Raw genomic sequence first — 10,155 nt, 5'->3', positions numbered from 1 at the left:
CCCCAGAATAAATTTAAATTCTGGAAAAAGTTCCTCAATTCTGAGCTGTGATTGTAAAAATAAGTTCCAGAGTCCCAACTGCGACAACCAAACCTCTCTCCAAATCCAAATCTGAATTCACCACAACTGTGAAGTCGGGTTTGTGCTGCCATAATATCAGAAATACTGTTCCTAATGACAGCAGTGTAGGCACCACTCAAACATGCACCTTTTAATCTTTTATATTTTGAGTTGGGACACAGGTTTTCATCTGTTCACTTACATTTTTCAGTAAAACATTCTCTCCAGTAAACATGATACATCTCATTTTAAACAGCATTTATACGCACCGAGTGAGTATGGTGGTAGAAAATGTTCTAGGCCAACAGTTCATCACAAGATCAGGTAAAAAAGAACAAGAAGTTGCTTTTAAGAAGTGAGGTTTCCTTGTGCAGCCAGTTAAAATTCATCCTGCTCACTGCGCTCACGGGAGGACACCCAACGAGACACGATCAGCTCCTGAAATAAAACACAGCAATTATTAAGGAAAAAACCCCAAAAGCTACAGAAAATCAGTGAGGGATGGGGACTAGGTCTGTAAAACTGCTGTGCATTATGTGGCCACTGAGATTTTAGTAGATGACTCTGTTTGCTCCTGAAGAGAGCTGAACTCTCACACATTCTCCTCTTTTATTTCTGACCTTACCTTAGCCCTGCCATCTCCACAGTTTTTTTAGGAATCCCTAAATGCTTACATGCACGGTATCAGCAACATTCCCATTCAGACAGGAGATGTTAAGTTTACAGAGATCCTGCACTGCACTTTGCATGACTTGGGGCACAAAGGAATTTCATTTTATTGCAGCCACATGTACAAAACCCAAATCAAGCTGAAGAAGGCGGCGCAGTTCTCCCAAGGAGCTGTAAAAAAGCAGGAACCACTCACCTGAACCTTGATTCTCTTCATGCACTCTGGGGTTGACATCTCCTCTGCAGTCATGTCAGAAGGTCTGATCAAGTAGCACAGCATGAGCTCCTGCGGGCAGCCAGGAAACACAGGAATTTCAGTGCATTATGGAAGCACCGTGAAACTCACACAGAAAATCTCAGAAATTTCAGTCTCACTGCTCAGAACAAAATCCTGGGAGATGGAAAGGGCTTTAAAAACAGAAGTGACAATCAGGAAACAAGGGTCCCTTGGGTCTTGCTGTTTCTCACACAACTTTCAAGATTCCTACAAGTGGCAGAACTTTCATAATTATTATTTAACAATAATTCTTCCAGGACTGACCTGGACATTGACAAAGGAAACTTCTCTCTTCCAGCCTCACTCCAAGTCCCTGCCCTTTGGAGCCAGACTTTATCATCCCAAAGCTGGTTTTACCCCAGAACTTGTACCTTAGAAGCATTTGCAGTTGTTCTGTTCAGCCCAGACAGGGACATCCAGCTGAGGGGTCTGCGAAGGGAACCTTCAAAATTATCATCCACCAACTCAGCAATGACAGAGTAACTGGAAAACACAGCAGGCAGGACAAGTCACAGAAAGGAAATTGGCATTTTCTGAAGACAACTCAAGAACTAGGGGCTAAAAACTGGCATTAAACATCTGCCAGCTTGCAGGCTGTGAAATTGAGTCTTTTTCTCTATGGAAAAGAGGAGAAATACTGAACTCGTGGATGTGCCCAATGGTGCCTTCCCTCCCCACCCTTCTGATGTTTGTAGCATTCTCTCTGTTAATGCCAAGCTGACATTTATAACCAATTTATTATCTAGGAGTTCAACCTGACTAGCCAACAAATAAAGACAATTATCATCCCTTAAAAGTTCTCCCAGTTACATAAATTACCCAGACCATGTAGTTTTCTAAGTCAGTATTACAAAACTCAATTCTTTTCCTGACTCCACCATCATATGAATACTAAATCTACTGCAGCTTGTGATTTTTAATGCCTGTTATTTATATACAAAGACATGGTGTCGTTTAGCTCCTCTGCTGGAAGGATTTTCACATTCTCGGTGTGAACACAACCTATTTGGAGTGATGAATATGTGCTGAACCAGTGAAGATGCTAAACTGGTGTGAGTGAAATTTAACTTAAAGAAATGAGCCAGAAACAGGAGTGTCAAACCTGGCATGGTAGAACGGGGGCCCTTTTCGATACAGCACTGAAATGAAAGAGAAACACCTCAGTCAGATCAGAGTTTCAATGGGTTTAATACCAGGGCCCATCAACATTGTCAAATGTTCTGTAAATTTTAATTACACGAGACAAAACTTCAACTCTTCTCAATTCTGCTCAGAATTAGGTTGTCCCAGCAAGTGGAGAGAGGGAAGAGCAGCAGAGTGTCTCAGGGCAGGGCAGTGGCAGGTCAATGTAAGGCAGAAGAACCAGAGGAATTAGCAATTGTTGGAGGAAAAAGTTGAGGATGAATTTTTTTCGCAGGGATGATGAATTCAGCCAGAGCTACACACTGACCTAAAGGACTTGCTCAGCACACCCCCAAACTGTGTCACCACTTCAGCAGCATTAAAACACCTGCTGGGTGGCACACATCCAAAACACCTGACTTTAATGCAATTCTCCTGTAATAACAGGCATTACTGCACTGCTCATGTTGACACGAGCTAAATGGAGTTCTTGAGTTCCTTAGCAAGGACACCACTAATTTCTTCTGTAATAGTAAACCCCCAACCAATAATACAAAAAAGCCAAGTCCATTCTGTAGCTCCCCCAAAAGCCCACACAAATAAACAATCCTAGCAGTGAGTTCAGCAGAAGTCCAGCTTTCTTTAAATGGGATGAATGAGGTGCATGAACTTTAATGTGGATTGGGATCTGGATTCAAACCCGTTATTCTGGAGACTGTCATGTTAAAACTACAGGAGGTGTGTTTAGGAGAGGCCAGAGAAAGTTGGGAAGGGAATTTCAGTGCAATCCTGTAGAAATTATGAACCTCATGAAGCAAACCAGACCTTCCGAGCTGTCTCTTCACCTCCTGGCTATGGGATGTTCCTTCCCACTCACATCCCAACTTCACTGCTAACCCCAAATGTCCTTTGCCAACTGCAAGGAGCAAAGGTTGGCAAAGGCAAAGTCCTGCAGCTCCTCACTGAATTCTTCTCTGGAGTTCTGGCTTGCCTGGAGGAGGGGTGAGCAGGAAATGATCCCATTTTTGGGGAGGTACTCACAGAGATCCGTGCCATACTTCAGCCCCACCTTGGGCACCCAGCCCTTGCCCCTGAAGTAGTGGTAGGCCATGTAGGTGGTTTTGAAATCAGGCTTCACCTCACTGAACACTTCCCACAGCTTCACGATGCTCAGGGGCTCCTGCAAACCCCACAGCAATGTCAGTGCACTGAGATGAACCAGCCATGCTCTGCTGCACAGCACCACAAATACCAAACAAATGCCACAGGCTGCTGCACAGAGCAGGAACTGCAGACAGTAAAACAGAATCCCTCAATTCAAGGCAGGAACCTGCTGCTCCACTTAGTGGGTCTTTTAGGTAACTCACAATCAGTCCCATAACACCCCTGATAAAAGGAAAGGCTGATAAATCTTCAACTAAAAGCACAGGTTTGAATTATTATGGCATTACATCAATAATAGCTTGGTAGAATTAATGTTTAAAACTCCAAGGAATTTTTCCATCTCAGGTGTGATTATTTACCATATTATTTCTCCTATATTTCCTGCCAAAGTTACAACAAAAATCCTTTCTCTGCAGACAGACAGTGCTTAATTACATTTGTCTTGTCTAAACCTAAAGCTTTCAGACCTGTATTTCCTAAACAGAAATACCATTGCTTGTAAGAAAATCTTCCCAATTCCTGTGTTTGGTATTTCCTCCTCCAGAATTAACAGCACAGATCACTGCCATACAGGTGAAGATTCAGACCAAACCATATCCAGAGAAAAAGCATCCCCAATAATCCAAAATTAATCCAATATCTTACCTCACCATAATAAATACTTAAACATCCCAGAGCATACACCAAGAAAAAAGCCTGAAAAAACAAACAGAGTCAGTTTAACTGATAGTTACATTCCTCCTGTAGTTTATACACAAAGCCTTGCAAGAACATAGGCTTCATTACTTAATTTTCTACAGTGTCATCCCTGCTGAAGGCATGGTGTTAAAAGTGACACATAAATACAATTAGAAGCAGCAGAATTGAAACAGGATTCATAGAAATGTTGTATTCCTGGTATTTCTATATTTAAGTCCTGTCACTGGTCTCTGTGTCAGTGGGATTACTCACCTAAAGCAAACAGGATTGCACCCTATTTTTTAACCATCTCATGTAATTGTCACAGCATATTAAAGCTAAGTTTAATGACTAAGACAATCCAGGTAGTTAGGAGACACAGGACCCTGTATTGTAGAAACATATTTTGAATGACAGTGTAACATAGATTAAGGTTTACTTTTTCAGATGAAAAGGAAACTAACTTGCACTGTGCTTGACACATACCTCTTCCAAGCTGAGTTGTAAGTACTCAAAAATCCTAAAAGGGTTTTTTCTGCATACTAATACTTCCTTCTTCACAAGCTACAAGAAAAATTGACTATTATTAAAATGTTGAACTGGAAAAAATACTGAATTATGAAAATAGCTTTTTCTAAACGATTAGATCTTTTTTCTTACATTCTCTTGTGCATGAGTGGAGCCATCTTCAGGACAGGAGCTGCCTTCTTCCTCCTCTTGCACTAGCACATATTCTGGAGCACATTCCCTGGAGCCCATCCCCTCCCAAGCCCTCTGCTCAGGGCTCTGCTTCCCCTCGCAGCCACAGAGCACAGGAGGGTCCCTGTGGCAGGACCCTTCAGCCATTTCCCTGGGATCCCCCTGTTCCTGGTCCCTGGAGCCACTCCCAGGATCCAGGGCTGCATCTCCTCCCTCCTCGGGGTGCCCGTTGTGACCCTCAGGGCTTTGGGCTCCCTCCCTGCCGGCAGATTTCCCGCACAGTTCTGCATTGCCCGGGTCTGGGCCCGCTGTGCTGCAGCTGTTGCCGGTTTGCTCAGCCCCAGCCCCTGTGCGGAAGGACAGCCCCAGGGGTTTGGTGTAACTCTCCAGGATGCTGGTGACGGAGCAGCTGTCGAGGCCCTGCTCCTGCAGGACACTTCGAGCCCACTGCACACGGCGCTGGTACCTGGGGAACACAAGAAATGAGGAATTCCAGGGACCGCATCCTTTCATTAACACTTTAAACCCCGGAAGGTTCAGCACAGTTCACAAACACCCCCCAGCAGCTGCTGGGCACAAATGTGATCGATGCAGTGGGGCTTTGGTTTTTTAGGGAGCTTCAGGAACACCAGGATTCTGCTGCCTCCTGTGCCTTTGTTTGGCCTTTTCAATTTCCCTGGCAGCAAATGCATTGCTGAGCCCTGCCAAGCTGCTGGGCAGGTTCAAGGAGCAGCAGCTTCACCAGGCAGAAAGTCCCTTCTCCCATGAAAGCCTTAAGCCTGAATTCCTCCCAGATTTGGAGTTGGAATTGCGGGATTAAAACATGGAACAAGAGCCCTCTCACTTCAGCTTTTACACAGCCAAGGACTGAGAGCAGGAGCACCAAAACTGCTTGAACTGCCTTGGAAACAGCAATGGCACAGCAGAAACACCAGTGGGAAATTCTCCAGCAGAAACCACCTTTTTGAACCAAACCCCTCAGCTATATCCCTGAGGAATGACAATAATCCCATCACTGAGACATTTACAACTTTCAGCTACTATTTCTAATAGTTTTCAATCAAGACAGAGATTTAGTGCCTTTTGTTATTGGAAAATAACATTAATTTATTATTAATAACATTAATAACATTTAATGTTATTAAAATAGCATTAAGTCAGTTGCAACATGACTCTTCAGCGTGTCAAGGTGAAAATCTTGTATAGCTTTTTGTATTTCCCTGAACAAAATCCTCAGGCAGCAATTTCAGCCCAGGTAACAAAGACATTAAATGCAAATTCCATGTGTCAACACAAATACAAGTCCCCCTGCAGGCTCCTGATAAAGCTGGATAATTCAGGGCTGTGCTCTTTGTTATATAAAGGACACTCCTCTCTGTCCTATTATTTAATTACCATTTAATTTGCACTTGCAGGTCTCTACTGAGGCAAAGCATTTTGTGCACCAATAAAATCACACTTTTATTGATGCTCAGCATCTGCAAGCAGCAGTAAATGGAGTAGCATTAGTAATAATATGGCTGCTTTTTTTCTTACCTAAAACTGACAGCTGCACATTGCAATTGAGAGGATTATTTTCAAATTTAAGCGTATTTTTTTAGTTATCATAAGATTAAAACCAACTGAGTAACTCACCTGCACACAGTTAATAATTTATACACTATTTAAGCAGAAAAAAACCCAAACGTGGTCTAACACTGTTTTGCTAAGTGTACAAACTACCAATGTTAACTGAGACTCAAAAAATGGTAAAATATCAAAGTATTGTAAAAATTCAAGAGCTGCTTCAGCTACACCATAAAGACCCAACACAGAAATGGAAGAGATATTTTAAATAGCCTGCCCCAGAAACTTCTTTTCCTGCTCCTCACCTGAAGAATGCTTATTGTGCTTGTAATTGTTACTAATTAATTACCCATTCTGTGCATGCATTCAGCCGTGGCTTCTATTCAGCAATCAACACCTACAAGCTTACATGAAAAACCACCCTGAGTAGCACCCCCTACCCTATTTTTACTTCTTCTAAAGTGATTTATAAATGAAATAATGAGAAAAGAAATAGAAGCAAGTCACTGTCTTAATTCATACAGCCAACAACCTGAAACCCAGTATGAGAAATATAAACCAGAACAATCTGTTTCTTAAAAACACCAAGAAAAAAGCAGATTTACTTACTTTTGAGATGTAATTATGGGCATGTTTGTGTTAACACCTGTGTAAAGAAAAATCATGCGTTGTTTCATCAACAGAAAGATGGTTTTGTGTGATTTTGGTCACTGGGGTGATCTGCAGCCTAGGAATTGTCCCCATTTTCAGTCCTCAAAGCCATTTTGGTCCCACTTTTCAAGCAGGGACACAGCAGAACCAGGGAAGGTACAAATATAACCACCTGCACAGAGAAGAACTAAATACGTTTTTTTTCTCCAGACAATTATGGAGGGACAGGATAATATCCAGTGATGGCCACTGGGATGCCACTGTCATGGGAGAGGTGAGTAAAAAATGAGTTTTTACATAAACAGCCAAGAGCAGACTGGGTGTGACTGGCTCCAAGCAGACTGAAAACTTCACCAATCCTTCCCTCACCATTTCAGGAATACCAAAATCTGCAGATTAAACCCAAGGAAAATAAGGAGAAAAGAAAGCCCCAGGATGATCCCTTTGCTTCAGTCTTCCCAAGCAACAATTCAGTGAAGGTTTGGGAATTATCCACATGGATTTCAACTCTTGGATTTCTCCAAGGCACAAGAGATGGGGAGAGACAGATATCCTTCACCTGATCCAATCCAGATTATTCTTCTGCATGTAATTTATAAAAATATACCTTCAGTGGGTGAGGGAAGGTGAGAAGAGCTACCAGAGCATTGCTGAGGTCAAACAGCCCCCATACCTCTCCACTTGGCCACCAGCAGAGGATCTGAAATGCTGAACACTGGCCGGCTCCTGGAAAGGATCCCTTTTCCAAAATAGCCCTGCAAAGGACAGCAAAAATCCCAAATTATCTCATGGCACAAAAGTTAACTTCTTTCCCACTAATAAAATGTGGAATGGTGAGACCAGCTGGAACAAACAGCTGAACTCCTGCAGCATTTCAGCCCTGCCTAAAGCTTGTTTAGCTGCTGGTTCAGTATTAAACACCTGATTTAACCAAGTGTTTAAATCCCATTTATCCTGGAGAGTGTTGGGTCTTCTCCCTGAATTCTAAATATTTGTCAGCCAAAACCTCCCAGCAAATGTTTGAAAACAACACCTGAAACCAAAGAGATACCACTGCAATAGAATGCTGCTGAAATGGTACTCAGACACAAAAAAAAAGTGAATGCACAGGAATAAATCACTCTGAAGTTAAATTAATTATACAAGCATTTATAAAACATTAATATTTCAACCCCCCGAGCTTTAAAAACAAGAAAATGCTTTGAAAAGTTGCATGAAATATTGAAAGGAGACATAAACATGAAGGCTTTGCAGCTGTTTCTTAGCTCACAGTGTCACTTCATTCCAAAATTTATTTGCTTGGATAAGAAAGACTTTTCACATTTGATACAGAATGTATTTTTTTGTACTGATTTCAGGAGAGAAGGGAAATACGGAAAATCACAGGAGTCTGAAGGGGCAAGAAAGAAAAAGGCAGCAGATTTGAACCAGTATTATGTTTTACCTGCATTTAAAACACTACAAATACTGTGCAAACAGGGTGCAGCACCTTGTTGTAGAGCTGTTCAATATCCTCGGGGTTCCTCACAATCACATTGTTGTTAATGATCTCAGCCTGGCAGAGTCTGAAATCCTTTCCCCCTACATCCACAGGAAAGGGAGCCTCGTAGGACTCAAAAACTCTTCTTTTCCTTCTTGGGGGGTGAAAAACTGCTTCTGCCATGTCTTACTTTATCCTCCTAAGAAGTGGAAAGAAAAGATTTAACATTCGGGAATTAAGGTTCAATCATTTTTTTGTATTCCAGCAAGACCCCTCCCACAGCAGCAAATTCTCCGTGGATCCTGCAGGGTAACACAGGTTTAATTCTGCAGCTCTTACACCAAACAAACATTGGCAGGGACACGCTGGACATCTCTGATCTGGTCTGGGGAATCCCCTGCACAGCAGACAGGGATGCTCCTCAGCCCAGAGCTCCTGAAGGAAACTCCAGCAATAAAGGAGTAAAATCCAATCAGGAATAAAGCAGAGGAATGAGCACAAAAGCAGGAACCATACAAGTGCCTAAATATGAGCCGTTCCGAACAGCGTGAGCTGCAGGAGCGCTCGGGCGGCGCTCTCAGAGCGGGGTGGCACTGCTGGGCTGTGTGTGCGGGACCGGGGCTCACCGGGGCTCACCGGGGCTCGCCGGCTCATCCTGCGGCTCCCTTCCAGCTCGGACACTCCGAGGCTCTGGCATTCTGCAGGAGAGCCGCGGCCTGGCAGCACTCTCCGCCTTAAACCGGGATCCGCTCTGCCGAGGGACGGCGGGCAGCGATCCCCTCAGAGCTACCCCGGGATCCCCTCACGGTTACCCCGGGATCCCCTCAGGGCTGCGCCGGGATCCCCTCACGGCCGGGCCCGGCTGCAAGACCTGCACCCGGTCCCGGGGTGTCCGGTGGGATTAGTGGGCAGTGTCCGGTCCCGGGGTGTCCCGGTGGGTTTAGGGGGCAGTGTCCGGTCCCGGGGTGTCCCGGTGGGTTTAGGGGGCAGTGTCCGGTCCCGGGGTGTCCCGGCGGGTTCGGGCAGACCGAGCCGGGCCGTTCCCGCCGCCCGCGCACGACACGCACCGTCACCGCCGCGCCGCCGCCGCGCCTGCGCACTGACCCGCGAGGGAACGGCCCCGCCCCAGCCCCGCCCGGGGACCCGCCCCGCCCCGTTCCCGGCCCCGCCCCGTTCCCGGCCCCGCCCCGCTACCGGCCCCGCCCCGGCCCCGCCCCGCTCCCGGCCCCGCCCCGCTCCCGGCCCCGCCCCGCTCCCGGCCCCGCCCCGCTCCCGGCCCCGCCCCGGCCCATTCCCGGTCCCACTCCCGGTCCCGGTCCCGCTCCGTCCCCCGCCCTGCTCCATTCCCGGTCCTGCTCCATGTCTGGTCCCGCCCCAGCCCACCGGGGGTCCCGCCCCTCTCCATTCTCGGCTCCGCTCCGTCCGCGGTCCCGCTCCATCCCCGCCCCACTCCATCCCCGCCCACCGGCCCCGTTCTATTCCCGGTCCCGCTCCATCCCCGGTCCCGGTCTAACCCCCGTCCCTCTCCATCCCCGGTCCCGCTCCATCCTCGCCTGGGGGTTCGGTCCCGCTTCGTCCTAGCCCAGAGGGAGATCCGGTCCCTGGCGGGGGGTTCTGGTCCTGCTTCACCCCGGTGCCGCGCCATGCCTGGTCCAGGGGAGGTTTCGGTCCCGCTCCATCCCCGCCGTGCGGGCCCGGTCTCGCTCGGGTGTCCCGCCCTGGCAGAGGTGGGCGCGCTGTCCCGGCCCCGGCTGCCGGTGCCGAGCGAGGGATGCTCCCGGCAGGGAAG

The 10,155-nt window shown here is 46.6% G+C and overlaps 1 protein-coding gene across 3 annotated transcripts; it reads right to left on the bottom strand.

The window, feature by feature from the left end:
- Positions 1-196: 196 nt before the first annotated feature.
- Positions 197-9,497, bottom strand: TSEN2 (tRNA splicing endonuclease subunit 2). 3 transcript variants are annotated; one of them, XM_053989348.1, is made up of 12 exons: positions 9,434-9,497; positions 8,376-8,565; positions 7,560-7,641; positions 6,845-6,881; positions 4,631-5,135; positions 4,457-4,534; positions 3,938-3,988; positions 3,170-3,308; positions 2,109-2,145; positions 1,378-1,489; positions 926-1,015; positions 197-498 (listed from the first exon to the last, which is right to left on the bottom strand). In XM_053989348.1, exons 2-12 carry the CDS (start codon positions 8,547-8,549, stop codon positions 439-441), a joined length of 1,365 nt encoding a protein of 454 aa, XP_053845323.1. In that variant the 5' UTR covers positions 8,550-8,565; positions 9,434-9,497; the 3' UTR covers positions 197-438. The 3 variants fall into 3 exon arrangements, with proteins under 3 accessions (XP_053845323.1, XP_053845322.1, XP_053845324.1); XM_053989347.1 differs by lacking the exon at positions 9,434-9,497 and adding an exon at positions 9,003-9,421; XM_053989349.1 differs by lacking the exon at positions 9,434-9,497 and having other exon boundaries at positions 8,331-8,393.
- Between the last annotated feature and the right edge of the window lie 658 nt (positions 9,498-10,155).

Source organism: Vidua macroura, chromosome 13 (genome assembly GCF_024509145.1).
Source record: "Vidua macroura isolate BioBank_ID:100142 chromosome 13, ASM2450914v1, whole genome shotgun sequence".
In the NCBI taxonomy this organism is placed as follows: Eukaryota; Metazoa; Chordata; class Aves; order Passeriformes; family Viduidae; genus Vidua; species Vidua macroura.
This window is presented reverse-complemented; position numbering and strand designations above follow the sequence as displayed.

What these genes read in the sequence shown, in the direction of transcription:
- TSEN2 (XM_053989348.1), bottom strand. Translation starts at nt 8,549, where the DNA reads ATGGCAGAAGCAGTTTTTCACCCCCCAAGAAGGAAAAGAAGAGTTTTT. An exon ending in CCCATAATTACATCTCAAAA is followed by an intron (nt 5,136 to 6,844) that starts GTAAGTAAATCT and finishes TGTGTTCCCCAG; the next exon opens with GTACCAGCGCCGTGTGCAGT. An exon ending in CCACTCATGCACAAGAGAAT is followed by an intron (nt 4,535 to 4,630) that starts GTAAGAAAAAAG and finishes TTTTTCTTGTAG; the next exon opens with CTTGTGAAGAAGGAAGTATT.